General features: G+C 37.5%; 1 protein-coding gene across 1 annotated transcript; it reads left to right on the top strand.

Moving 5' to 3' along the window:
• Positions 1-9,721: 9,721 nt before the first annotated feature.
• LOC118581127 (olfactory receptor 5AK2-like) lies at positions 9,722-10,651 on the top strand. The gene has a single exon (XM_036183072.1). The coding sequence runs from the start codon at positions 9,722-9,724 to the stop codon at positions 10,649-10,651; it is 930 nt and encodes a 309-aa protein (XP_036038965.1).
• Positions 10,652-14,980: the final 4,329 nt, after the last annotated feature.

Raw genomic sequence — 14,980 nt, 5'->3', positions numbered from 1 at the left:
GAGATAATCTAGAAAGAGATGGCACTAAAAATTTATCCTTGATCATTTATTTACAAAAGACATACAAAGTATTTTTGTTGAGACAAACAGCTTTAGAGCAAACAAAACAATTCACGTGACTTTTGATATAATCATGATCATATGAAAACGATATTACTTATTAATGCCATTATATTGGTGGAGTTTTGAGTCAGACCAATCCAGGGCTTTCTTGGAGACCTGGATGAAAGGACAAAAGGAACATAGTTCTGTGTCTTTGCCCAGGGGCAGACATGGCAAGGCCCAGTCTGAGTCTAAGGTCAGGGTCTCAAAGGAGTTAAGCTTTTAGTTCCTGGGAGAGACTTTCCTCTGGAGAGAATAGACTTGGTCAGACCAAAGACCACAGTGTGGTCAGTCTGTAAGATAATGGGATACTTTGTGTTCCCTTTGTATAACATTGCTTAGTTAGCCTCCTGCAGGCTTCCTCCCATTGTATGATAGCTTTCTACCAACTTTGTCCTATTTTCCCCTACAAATAATACATAAGATGCTGTACTCCTTAATAAACTTGTTTTCCATAAGACACAGCTTATGCAATACCTCCTGATGCCAAACTTTTGTATCTCCTTGTCTTCTGGTCTCCTGATCCTCTCTCTCTCTCAGGAGCCGGTCAATGAAGAATGACCTGCTGGTCCAGATCAATGGAGAACAGAGATTTCAACATTTATCTCAAAAGAGTTGTATGATATATCAAATCTGAGAGTGGTCATATAGGTCCCAATGTTTGTAGCCAATTAGTGTAAATAAAATGTGGTTATAGAGATTGCTAAATTTTGGATATCTAAAATAGCATTGTGAGGAGGGTGGATGTGTGTAGGTGTGAACCACCCTTACAAATTGTGTTGTTTATTGAATTTTTTGAAGGTTTTAATTCAAAGGCACAGAAAATAACTGCAACAATAGTGAGACATAGATGGGAACAATACAAGCATGAGTGATTTACTTGTCTTAGTTACAAACTGTGAAACTAGAACTCAATTCTACCAGGTCATTAATGGACAGTAAAGAATATTCCTCAAAAGTGTTGCTCTGCAAGACAAAGAATTGAGATATTTGTTCTACCTCCCTCCAAGAGGCTGAAGATTTATGGGTATTGCTACCATCCAAATATATATGCTCCCTCTGATAAGTCATCCTGTGTGACTCAATAGATGTTCCTGAGGCAAGAAGTTGAGAGTTGCCATGGGAGAAAGGCCAATTTTAGAACCAGAAAAAAAATCTCTGCTTCATATGCACTGAATCAAGTTCAGTGTAAGGTAGTATGAGAAATGGATCCTCCGCTCTATATTCAAAGGTCTAGCCAACACCTTTTAAGTGCAGAATTTCTAAGGGCAAAGTCTGTTTTCATGTTAAAGTGCTTCCAGATAGTTGATGTCTCACTCTTACCATTATTTTCTTACCCTTAATTTGAAAGGACATGGGATAGCTGGAGTATGGCAGGCATTTTTTGAAGGCTAACCAGCCAGCATATTTGACAACTCCGTTTTCTAGAGTTGCAAGGTAAGCTAAAAGCTACAAGTTCATTAGAGTTAGTTTGTTCCTTGAAGACCAATTAACTTGGATTTCATAACAGCACTATAAACAATGCAATGCAAAGTTTCTTATCCCAAAGGTTTCTAGTTGAAGTATGTTCTGTAAAGTGTAACATTTTCTCTATGTAGGGATGTCTACATACAATGTCTTTATGTAGGGATGTCTACAATAAATTTCTAGCAAATAAAGAAACAATCCACTTGGACTTAAGTTTTGTGCACGGTGACAGATATGGATCTATTTGCAGCCTTCTACACATTGACATCCAGCTATGCCACCACCATTTGTTGAAGATGCTTTCTTTTTTCCATTTACATTTTTGGCTTCTTTGTCAAAAAATTATATGTTCATAGGTGTGCGGGTTAATGTCAGGGTCTTCAATTCAATTCCATTGGTCCACATGTCGGTTGATGCCAGTACCAAGCTGTTTTTATTACAGTAGCTCTATAGTAGAGCTTGAGGTTGGGGATCAGAGAACCTGGAAACAACCTAGATGCCCTTCAAATGAAGAATGGATAAAGAAAATATGGTACATATACACAATGGAGTACTACTCAGCAGAGAAAAACAATGACATCATGAGGTTTGCAGGCAAATGGATGGATCTAGAAAAAATCATCCTGAGTGAGGTAACCCAGACTCAGAAGGACAAACATAGTATGTACTCACTCATAGGAGGATACTAGATGTAAAACAAAGATTACTAGACTGCTACACAACTCCAGGGAGGCTACCTAGAAAACGGGACCCTAGAAAAGACACAGGGATCACCTAATGACAGAGAAATGGATGAGATCTACATGAACAACCTGGACGAGAGTGGGAGAAATGAAGGGCAAGGTTTGAGGGAAAGAAAGCTTAGGGGAGCAGGAGATCCCAGCTGGATCAAGAACAGAAAGGGAGAACAAGGAGTTGGCTGTTTGGAACCTTGAGCTTATACAGGGACACTTCGCTCAGCCTGGAAGGAGGGGACTGGACCTGCCTGTACTGAATCCACCAAGTTTAAATGAATCCCCAGGGAAGTCTTGGCCCTAGAGGAGATGGGAATGGAGGGGAGGGGAGGGGGGAAGGTGGGGGGTGGGGGCGGGAGGGGGGAGGACAGGGGAACCCATGGCTGGTGTGTAAAATTAAAACACAAATATAATAAAAAAAAAAGGGGGGGAAGAAAAAAAGAAACAATCAAGGGTTAATATTTTGTTTAAGTAAATAAATGATGGTCAATGTTATGCTATCTCTTCAAAAGACTGTATCTCTAATGTCATTAAATTTGGGTCATATTTTCCATTTTCAGAAAACCCTAGGTTTTTATGAATTCGGTAGCAAATCTTTATATTTAAAGCTAAGCACAATTCCTTAGATCCATGTTTGAAAAAAAGTTCAGTCTGATTTGTAACAAGAAATAACAAATAATTATTCAATAATAAGGCAGCACAACAATAAAAAAGAAGCTAATGGATCATAGAAAAATAACAGAAAAAAACTAATCTCTCTAAAAATTTTGAATTGGGTCAGTAACATATAACTTCAGAACATTGTTTATCCAATTTCATCTCAGCTCCTGGCACTACAGGTTCTCAAGGGAGTGAATATTGATCCCTTATCCCCCAACTATGCACTCCCTATTGGGTAGGAAACATTCAGAGAGGGCTTGATAATGAGCAATCAGCCTGTGCCTGAAGCACAGAGATTCTGGAAGCAACCACAGAGATTCTGAAAGGAATTTAAAGAAAGCAAAACTGGTGGGGTTTCCAACATCTTCTGTGCATCTTTGCAGCAGATAGTGAAATGAAAGGGGGGGTTCAGCTTAAGTTCCAGAATGTTCCACTTCCTCCCTGGTGCCATCCTGGAAATAGAGTGAGGAAACTGAATTGCTCTAAATTGTCCAGGGAGAATGAGAATCAACAAACGATCAAATAGTTAAATGACAGAATGAATCTGAACTCCCTTCGTGTTTTGTTCGCGTGTGTATAACAGAGTATTGAGCGCCCATTCAGTACCCTGTGGTGGGTGAGTTTCTTTCAGCCATGAAATGAAAGTGATAAAGAACTGAGTTTACAGTTCAATATCTCTCCCTTCTCCCCACACTCTTTCTTCCACCCCCATGACTAAATTAATTATCAGAAATTTTTATCTGTCCTGAATGTAAACAGCATCTTCCAGACACAACAGGACTGATACACATAGGAACACAAAGACTGTGTAACAGCAAACAAGACTCCAACAGGTTCAAACCAGACAAAATTTCAGTATTGAAAGGAGGAAATGGACACAAAGTCCCACCCCTACCAAGAAGCTATTTGTAATTGATACCTGCTAGGAAAAGGAAAATCAGTTTTCTCCAATGGAGTGTCACTGGGTATATCAACCACACTCCAGGGCAGGCCCCATGCCCAGGAATAGTTCCCCAACATGAAACAGACCCATGGATTCTTGTTGATGGATGTGTGTATGTGTGTACATTTTTTGTTTCATTTTTTTTCTAGAGTTTTTACCTCACTGGATTTTTTATTTGTTTGATTTTCTTTTGTTTTGTTTTATTTTGAGAGAGAGGAAAGAACATGAAGTTGGGAGGGTAGGAAAGTGGAGAAAGAATATAATCAAAATACATTGTATGAGAAAAATGTAGCAAAAATGGGAAAAAGGAAAATTTGAAAAGAAGTAAAATTGTTATATATATATATATATATATATATATATATATATATATATATATATATATTCAAAATAATTTTTATTCTGATTATTCCACGCTGTCCATTTGAAACTGCAAGACCCTTTTCTCTCTGTGCAATATGATGTGGGTACCTTTCCATAAGTGTACATATTCGTCTTAATTTGAAGGTCCACATATCAGTCTGTAAGATGAAGCTAACTAACCTTGTTTCCAAACATTTGCTTTCATTAATCACAACAATGAACATGTTCCCTAAAGTAATTCTGGTGACCCCATCTTACAGGAGTCAAAACTGAGCCAGAGAGAGTGAAGTCCTCTATCACTATGAAGCTGTTGGTGAGAATCAAGCCCAGGTGTGTCTATTTGTCTGTGGACACCAAAACAATTAAGCTGTGAAAGTGTATGGACTCATCAGAGGGTTAACTCGATCAGAACACTCAGGTATTCTCATCTCAGTTCTCTTCACAAAACTCATTTGATTATCAAATACCCTCATTGTGCGCTCAATCTCTCTCTCTCTCTCTCTCTCTCTCTCTCTCTCTCTCTCTCTCTCTCTCTGTGTGTGTGTGTGTGTGTGTGTGTGTGTGTGTGTGTTAATGTGACTTATTTCTTGAACTCTAGAAAACTGTTACCCAAAACTTTATGTATTATTTTAATTCAAAGTGATTGTGGCAGCCCTGGTTATATTTTTTCACAGATGCGCCCTGTTCTGTTTTGGTTTTTTTTGTTTGGTTTGGTTTGATTTGGTTTAGTTTTTGGTTTTGGTTTTTTTCAAGACAGGGTTTCTCTGTGTAGTTTTGGTGCCTATCCTGGATCTTGCTCTGTAGACCAGGCTGGCCTTGAACTCACAGAGATCCACTTACCTCTGCTTCCCAAGTGCTGGGATTAAAGGTGTGCACCACCATCACCCAGCTACCCTGCTCTGTTTATCTCATGTTATTTTACTTTTTTTTTTTTTGGAACTGAGGATCGAACCCAGGGCCTTGTGCTTGCTAGGCAAGAGCTCTGCCACTGAGCTAAATCCCCAACCCCATCTCATGTTATTTTAAAGGGCCAGAGAAGCCCACAGTAGCTGCAAACTTAGCGTGCTATATACCCAACATTACAGACATGTTCCTATACAAAACTCATCATAGCTCCTATGGAGCTGCCCATAGCTCTATCTGCCATCCCTGACAGCTGAGTACAAGAGAATTTCTGAAACTTGATTAATTCAGGGTTATGTGGAAAAATTTACAAATGTAACAATTCACTTGCTGATTTTTCTTTAATTGTCTCTTAATTGAAAGTATGTCTAATAATTGAAACTATGGACATTCCTATGTTTGTATACATTCATGTACAAACATGGATGTAAACGTACATGAGTATGAACAACCATTGTATGTGGTCATTAATTTATTTATCATATTTACCTTATACTGGAGATTTGGCCAGTAGAAACATAGATTTATTTTAACTGTCTTCAACATTACAACTAATTTACTTTTATAATAAAATATATGCATTCTTGTGTATCCACAATTCTCACCAAAACTTGGTACTTTAAATTGATGAATAAAATTACATTTTAATGAAGTTTTTATATGTAACTACCTGGTTAATGACGAGCTATATATCTTTATATATTCCTGTTGAACATTTAGCTTTTCTTTCTTCTACAATTGTCTTGTTCATAACTTTCTATTAGATGAATTTATAATATATATATACTGGACCTCTAATATCTATACATGTTTTAAAAACAAATTTGCATAACTAAATTCCAATCTTTTTTGTTTTGGTACTGTTGAGTATTTCAAAAGGGGTACTTTTTTAAATTTTATGTGTAGATGGTAGAAGTCTTTTATTAGTGATGTGTAGGGATATGTCTGAGTGGGTGTGTATGTGTACTAGAGGAAGATGCTGGATGCCTTGCTTCTTATTCCTTTGAAAAGAGGTTTCTAATTTAACCTGAATCTAGGCTAGGGGCCAGCAGCCCCAGCAATCCTTATATCTCGATTTAGGTTACAGGAACCTGTGCAGCCATGTCCAGTTTTTTACATGGATGTTGAGATCTAAAGTTGGGGACTGCACAGTTAAGTGCTCAACATGTGAACCCTCTCTACAGCCTCAAAATTTTCTACATTCTTGACTTTTGGTTTATGATTTTTCTAAACTCTTTCTGTATTGCTAAGTCACAAGTAGTCAACATTGTTTTTCTCAAAAAATGTAGGTGTTTAAATCCATAATACATTAGAAAAAAACTTTTGTAAAGCGTAAGTTGAAATTCAGTATGATTTCTTCATATGCATAAGCATTTATAGCACCACCGTGCGTTTTAACATCTCTTGCGGCTCTATACTTTCTTTCCTCCCACCAAACCCTCCCATATACCCTTCCTTGCTCTCTTTCAAATCCATAGCCTCTTTTTATTAGTTGTTATTACATATGCATATTATTTATACATATATATTCCTAAATATACCCTGTTCAGTCTTTATACTGTAACTCCATGCATATTTTCAAGACTGACCATTGGTGCTGAGGTGCTCTTCCATGGAGAAGACTATTTCTCCCACTATCAGCATTTCTCAGTTGGCTATTGTTCCTTGAGTAGGCTTGAGGCCTCATGGGTTTTCCCCGCCCACTTTCACATGTATATTGGTCTCATTCTTGTTCTGCTCATGCTGGTGAGACTTTATTGATATAGCTAAGAGACACAATCTCACAGAAAATTCTATGATCCTCTGGCTTTTATAAGCTTTCCACCCCGCTCTTCGGCAATGTTCCCTGAGCTTTAGATACAGGCATATTTTATAGATGTAGCCACTGGGACTGGGCTCCACAGCTCTACATTTTTATTGGCTGTGGTTTTCTCTAGTGGTCTCTGTCTGCTGTGTGTAGAAGTGCCCTTAGTGAGGGGTGAAGACTACACTTATCTGTGGGTATAAGGACAAATGTTTATAGATTATTCATAGGGATTATACTGCTTTAGCAAAGTAGTAGTTGGATGTTCTCCTCCAATATCCATGGCTTCATTAGCACTGAGTAGTTGGCTAGGTTTCCAGCACCAGGCATGCTTTCTCTCTTGCTGAATGGGTCTTAAGTCCAATTGTAGAGCTATGGTTACTGCCAAAGTATGTATGCCACTACTGCAGTCTTCAGGTTATTGTGCCATGCTCCTTGTTATGTGGTTTATAGTCAGCATAGCTGGGTAGGCCTTTGGTTGCCCCCTTGCTTTGAAAGCTTGCATAGTTTGTTTTTCTCAGCTTCACTGACATGTTCTTCTACTCTCAAGCCAGTCCCATGCTGTCTTCATAATTACTGCTTCATAATAACTTCCGCTGTCTGGCAGAACAAGTTGCTCCCTCGACTTATTTTCCTTTCAATTTCCACATAGAATTGTCAAGTCGAACATAAAATTTTCTCAAATATGTAACTAGAATTACAGAGAATTTACAGATTAATGGCACAGGTTGGCATTTTCATCCAAGAAATTGGTCTGTTTGTATCTTCAAGCCTTTAGGCAAAGTTATTTCCTTAATAAAGAACATGAACATGCTCTGTTTTATTTACATTTAGATTTTTAAATCAGGCCAAAATCTTTGTTTTCTTTGTCTTAGTTGTTTTGCTTTGGTTGACTTTGGTTTGCTTGAGGCTCTTACACATGCACAAAATATTGTGCTCATACCCTCCCCTCATTAACTTCTGTCATCGCCTCCCACTCCTGCTAAAATCCTCCTTTTTCCCAACTGGTCCTCCTCTTGCTTTCCTGGGTTTGTGTGCAGCAAGGGTCTTTTGCAAGTGGTCGTGTGTGTGTGTGTGTGTGTGTGTGTGTGTGTGTGTGTGTGTGTGTGAACATCTTTATTATTCCTTCACATATAGGCACTAGTTCTCATAACATTTTGGTAATGATAATGTTCACTACAGAAATTTTATGAAACCACTTACCAGGGTAACATTGTTCCTCCCCATTCATATTCTCTAATGTTTACCAAGAAAGATTGTCAACCTTTGCCAAATAATGTTTGGTATCTTCTAAAATGATATGACTGCAGTCCTTTACTATATCAATGTAGAAAATTGTGTCTACTAACTTTCTGATGCTAAAAATGTTGTCATTCCTAGGACCAATGTGACTTGGTCTCGATTGCTTAGAAAAAAAATTATTTTTTCCTTTATGCTTTTTTTTTCTTGCAAATACAACTTATGAGAGGCTTCCTTCTCTTCATTTTATTCACCCTTCCCCTAAACAAGAAAAATAGTACATTTGGTTTATGAATCTAAAAAGACCCAGGCATCTAAGGAACAAAATTGAATTTTGTTCCTAGAAATGCCTCATGGAAAAATTGTCACAAAGAACTATTTGTAGCAGAGGTAAGCTATAGCCAATCTAGTCAACACTAACTGAAGACACAGGTGAATGATGAGCAATGAGCAGTAGTGTGAAGCACAGATACTGGAGTGTGATGTGTGACCAACACCAAGCCTTGGACTTTACCTAATCTATCTGTAATGAGGAAAGTACAAGAAGTAATCTTGATTACTGAATATTATTTAAAAATTTTGATAAAGCTGACATGTTTTATTAGTTTTCATAAAACTTTGAAATTTTACAAAAAAAATATTTACACACACTTTGATTAAAAGTATCTACTGAAGTCTACATGACAATATGTCCATGCTGGGTAAACTAGATTAGTAAGGAGGGGAGAAGGTAAAAATGGGATATGGAATTAACTTAGAGAAAGTTTATATAAAACTATAAGGTTAGGTTGAAATTTTCAATCACAATGATTATTGAAGGTATTGTCATTAAAATATAGAGCATAACAAACAAGATAAGAATGAAATAAACATTTTTATTTTATTAATTGATATGTTAATAAAATAACAACCAGTAGCTAAGAACACAGATCTGTTCAAAAGCAGTTTCTGAAAACCGGTTGAAAGTGGTGTAAGTGCTGAGGTTCAGTCTTCAAATGCCATCAACGTGTCACAGAAAATAGATCTTTTAAGGAGCAAGGGAAATAGTCTAGCCAGTAAAGGACTCACATGCAAGCATAGGAACTTGACTTTAACTACCAGAAACCATGTATAACAAAATCCAGGCATGGTGAGATCCAATTGTAAACCCAGAACTGGGGGGAAAGAGACAGATGGGTCACTGGTACCCACTGCTAGCCAGTTCAGCTGACACAGTAAGTTCCAAAAAGAGTGAGATACCTTGTTGCAAAACACAAGATGGACTATACCTGATGAATGTCACCTAGCATCGACCTTTGGCCTTCAAATACACACATACACTTACATGTACACGCACCTATGCACACATGCCCCAATCGCACATATACACACAATGGAAAGCACTCTTTGAAGTCATCACAAAAACAAACATTATGAAATTTCTAAAATAAATAATCAAAAAGGGGTTATTTTCCCTGCTATTTTTTCCTTTATCAATTTTCAGCTGATATTGGATTTCTACTAACCATGGAACACAGTAATGACACCAAAGTGACTGAATTTATCCTCCTGGGATTTGCTGGTCAACACGAGTTTTGGCACATCCTCTTTGTGGTATTCCTAGTAATTTACACAGCCACCTTAGTGGGCAACATCGGTATGATCCTGCTCATCAAACTTCATTCTTCCCTGCACACTCCCATGTACTTTTTCCTGCAGCACTTGGCTTTTGTTGACCTCTGTTATTCCTCTGCCGTCACTCCCAAGACATTGCAGAATTTTGTGAGCACAAAACCATCCATCTCCTTCATGGGGTGCATAGTTCAATTGCTGGTCTATGGTACCTTTGTAACCAGTGACTGTTTCATCCTAGCTGCTATGGCTGTGGACCGCTATGTGGCCATCTGTAACCCACTGCGCTATCCAGTCATCATGTCCCAGAGACTCTGCATTCTACTGCTTCTTGGTTCATACACTATGGGCTTCCTAAATGCCTCTGTAAATACAAGTCTTACTTTCTTAACAAATTTTTGCAAATCCAATGCCATTAATCACTTTTTCTGTGATGTACCACCAATTCTTGCCCTATCTTGCTCCAGTATTGACCTCAATATCATGGTATTGACAATCTTTGTGGGATTTAACTTGACATTCACTGTGTCTGTTGTCATCTTTTCCTACACATACATTTTGGCTGCCATCCTAAGGATGTCTTCTGCTGCAGGAAGGAGAAAAGCCTTCTCCACATGTGCCTCCCACATGACTGCTGTCACCATATTCTATGGGACACTCTCATACATGTATGTACTTCATGGGACCAACAGATCTCAAGAGCAGGAGAAGGCAGCTTCTGTGTTCTATGGTATTATGATTCCCATGTTAAACCCTCTCATCTACAGCCTAAGAAACCAGGATGTAATAGAGGCCCTGAGGCACATAGGAAACAAATGTTTCTAGTGGAAAACTTGGTCTCCGTGTCAACATGGCTCAAAAGGCAAGACAACTGGGCTCTGTCCTTGGTCAGCTCAGGGAGATGTGGCTAATGTTCATGTCACACAGAGACATTCCTTGATTGTCAATGAATATGAAAGACTATAAAAAATTAAATTATCAAATAAATAAACTTATTACTCTAATGTTGAAAAGTAAATCTATATTTCTCACATTCTAATCAAGTACTCTACTAGTGAGTTTCATCCAAGTGTCTAAATAAGGTATTGATGCTTTGTACATTTTCTGAGCCTCTTTTGAAATATTACTCAAAAAATAAAGTTATGGTATTTCTCCCCATCTTATAAGGGTTAATGGAATCATATGCATTGTATATGATTATGAGATTATTAATTTTTGTAATTAAAATTTTAAAAGTCTTCTGTAAGGGTCTAGAGTGATGGTACACACCTTTAATCCCAGCAATCAGGAGAACAGGCAATATAGACAAAAAGGTAGGACCCCTTTTAGTGATTCTTCTTTCACATCAATAGTCAGTTAAAGGAGCAGTTAGTGGGAAGATTAACAGGACAGTGTTCAGTACCTTTCCCAAACCCAGAAATATAACATAAAAATAGTGAGTGACTAAGAAATACTGGAAGCTATTGAAAAGGTACAAAAATCATATTTGAATATTATCCTATGTTAATATAGATACACACTTAATATATTAGAAAATAAGTATGAATCTATGTTTCTTTGAATTAATATTCTTCTATGAAGAGTTCTTCATTTTCAAATGGATCCATAGCTCAAATGCACTGTTTATATGATTATTTCCTATCAAAAATATTTTTAAAATCTCTTTAGAAGGCATAAAACCTCCTAGATAATGCTTGTCAGGAAACTTTAAGTTCCAAAATATTGTGAAAGGTAAGACCATCTTTATATCAAACAGATTTTTCTCTTGTCTTGCTCTTTGTCTGGTTCTATATAGGGAGTGTGACTTGGGGAATGTCAGTGAGTCACTGACTTTAATCTTCTAGGACTTAGAGTCCAATGTGCTACTCACTGGTTTTTTTTTTTATTGTTTTTTTTGTAATTTACATATCATCCATGGAGGGTAATAATGGAATGATCCTCATCATCAACACAGATTATAGACTTCAGATTCCCATGCACTTCTTATAACATCTGGCTTTTGTTGATATGTTACACACCTGACATCACTACCACAATACTGCAAAAGTTTGTGGTAGAAGATAGATACATATCATATAGAGGATTGTAATGCAATTTTTGATATACAGCAAACTTGCAACCAGTGACTGTTACCTCCTGGCAGCTCTGGCAGGAGACCATTATGTGGCCATCTGTAATCCACTTTACTAACCAACAGTCCTGTCCCTAAAAATTTTATATCCAGAGAGTAGCTAGTTCCTACTTAAAATGGGCTAACAAATTTCTCTGTACACACAATTCTTACATTTTTTTCAGTCACACTATAAGACCACCATCAATTGCTCTCTTTGTGAACTTCCTCCAATTGGTCAACTTTTATACTCCAGCTTTAATACCAACCTCAGACTTCTTGTTATCTTTGAAACTTGACTTGACATTCACTGTGTTGGTTATTACTTTCTCTAAATACACATCCCACTAATCTAAAGATGTCCTGTACTGGAGGGAAGAAGAAAACCTTCTCCACATGAGACTTTCACTTGGTAGTATTTTATGGACCACTAGGTACTTACAGTTAATTCTGAGGATTTGAGAGTAACTTCCATATTCTATAGATTATGTTGAAACTTCTGATCTACAGCATAGGAAGAAACAGAGTAAAAGATGCTATAAAAAGACATAGGAAAAAGGTCCCTTTAGACTGGATATACATGGATAAAATTTGCAACATCAAATCAAGGCTATGATTTGCTGTGGGATGTTCTTATTTTCTGTGAATGTGTTGCTCTGATTGATTAATAAATAAAAAGTTGACTGGCCAGTAACCAGGCAGGAAGTATAGGTAGGATAAACAGACAAGGAGAATTCTGGGAAAAGGAAGGCTGAGTCAGGAGACACCAGCCCACCATCCAGGGAGCAGCATGTAATGACACACAGGTAAAGCCATGAAAAATGTGGCAGCATATAGATTAACAGAAATGAGCTGAGTTTAAGTGTAAGAGCTAGTGAGTAGTAAGCCTGAGCTAATGGCTGAGAAGTTTTAATTAATATTAAGCCTCTGTGTGTTCATTTGGGTCTGAGCAGCTGCGGGACTGTAGGACTATGGGAGCCAGGTGGGACCAGGAAAACTTCAACTACAATGATTGTTCAATTGCATTCAATAATTATGAAAGGTAAAACACTGAGCTTGTAAATGATGGCTGACTTCTTTAATATATCAGATCTTATAAAGTATATTCAATGACCTCTTCTAAAACTAATTTTTCTTAGAATAGTTTCTGACATGTATCTTCTACTATTCTAGAGAAGGACCTTGTGAAGACTATTGAGGTTATCAATATGCATATGTAAGCTTTAGAAAATACTACTTCAAGTATTTCCAAATATATCTTAATGGCTAGAAAAATCTGCATTGTGATATAGTCAATATTAGCATTGAATCTAATTTTTTTCTCCTTTAATTACTTTCCTATATCCAGAGAGGTCCTCTACAAATTTAATTAAAATTATTGCAAAAATATGAGTGTGAAAAAAAAGTATTTATTTTAAGACCATCTTCTGATTCAAGTTATCCCTTCTACCCTGTTGGCTTCATGTTTGTTACACTTCATGGAACTTGAAAACTCATCTCTTCATTTCTTAGCCCTTTCTTTATTTCTAGCCTAATATTATCTTTGAAAAACCACACTATAAACACTTCCTGGTTTTTATGGTGTTGGTGGTAAGCCTAGCCTTTAACAGCTGAGCCATCTCTCCAGCCCAACAGTTTCCATTTCTGTCCCAAGTGAGAAAATGTAGAAATAGGTGGTCTTAAAACTTTACCAGAACTTGCTCATTTACAAAAACTTTACAAAACATTTCTGTTCAGGCAAACTGTTTTAGAATTGCTGAAAAACAGTTTGTTCCAAATAAGAACCCACTGCTTTGTAGTTGGTCAGGAAACAGCTTCAGATCATTCTCTCACTATCTTCATTAGACCATCACTGTGTGGAGTGTCATCCTGGCACTCAAGGCTTTCTCTAATAGTTCTGTTCTCACTCAAAATGCTCTTAGCTATAGAGCTGTCACACATTAGAGGGCCTAAGTCAGCTCCATGCAGGCTCCTTAGCTGTTGGTCCAGAGTCTGGGAGCCCCTATGAGCCCAGGTCAACTGTTTCAGTGGGTTCCCTTGTGATGACCTTCCCCCTGCAACCCCACCCCTCAGCTCCTACAATCCTTCCTCCCTCTCTTCAACAGGATTCCCCAAGCTAGACCCATGCTTGGCTGTGTGACAGTTGTGTAGCTTGATCCTGGGACCCCTAGTGGTGGAAGCAGGGTCTGTCCCTAAGGCTTTGGCTGACTTCTTGGAACCTATTCTTCATACTGTTGCCTTGCCCTTCTATATTGCCCACCCTTAATACAAGAGGAGGCCTGCCCCTTTCTGAATAGGAACGGAAGAAGAGTGGATAGGGAGAGGAGGGAGGGAACGTTAGAAAGGGAGGGGGAAATACAGTCAGGATGTAAAATAAATGAATAAATTTAATTTATAATAAAACATTAAAATAAAAAATGTTAAAAATGCTTTTAGCATCCACTAGAATTACACTCATTTTCAAAATGATTATTTATCAAATTCCAATGCAAATCTGACCACCAAGGTATACTTCACGGATGACAATATTGTAGATAAACTGACAACTGTTAAAATTCTGATCAACTATGACTCATCCTACTACTGATTTAATTATGAAAACACTCAAGTTCATTCTCCCTTAAGATAAGAGACTCATCAGTTTTTTCCTAGCATGTACTAATTGTAAAATGTAAATATATCCTTAAGGAAAGAGATATTATAGCATTTACCAAACAGTTTGCAATAGAAATGACATGGAGAAAAGAATAGCTACATACAAAGGGAAAACTGGGGATTTATTACCTTTTCATAAGTGTCTTTGTTGCCATGGCAAAATATATGCAGTTCATATCTTACACCTGAGAGAACTGTGTTTACATGAAAAGGTAATGTGGGCATAAGTAAACAGTTTGCATCCATTTTCTGTAAGTGTTAGGGTAGTATGCATCTTACTTTTTATTCCTCTATGCATTACAGCTCAGATGGAAAGGTACCCTGGCAGCTGAAAGCCAAGGAATATCACAAAGTCACACTGCACAACAAACCTCACTCAAGAGATTTAC

This window comes from Onychomys torridus, chromosome 4 (genome assembly GCF_903995425.1).
Source record: "Onychomys torridus chromosome 4, mOncTor1.1, whole genome shotgun sequence".
Taxonomy (NCBI): domain Eukaryota; kingdom Metazoa; phylum Chordata; class Mammalia; order Rodentia; family Cricetidae; genus Onychomys; species Onychomys torridus.
Note: the sequence above shows the minus strand (reverse complement) of the source record. Positions and strands in the feature narration are given on the sequence as shown.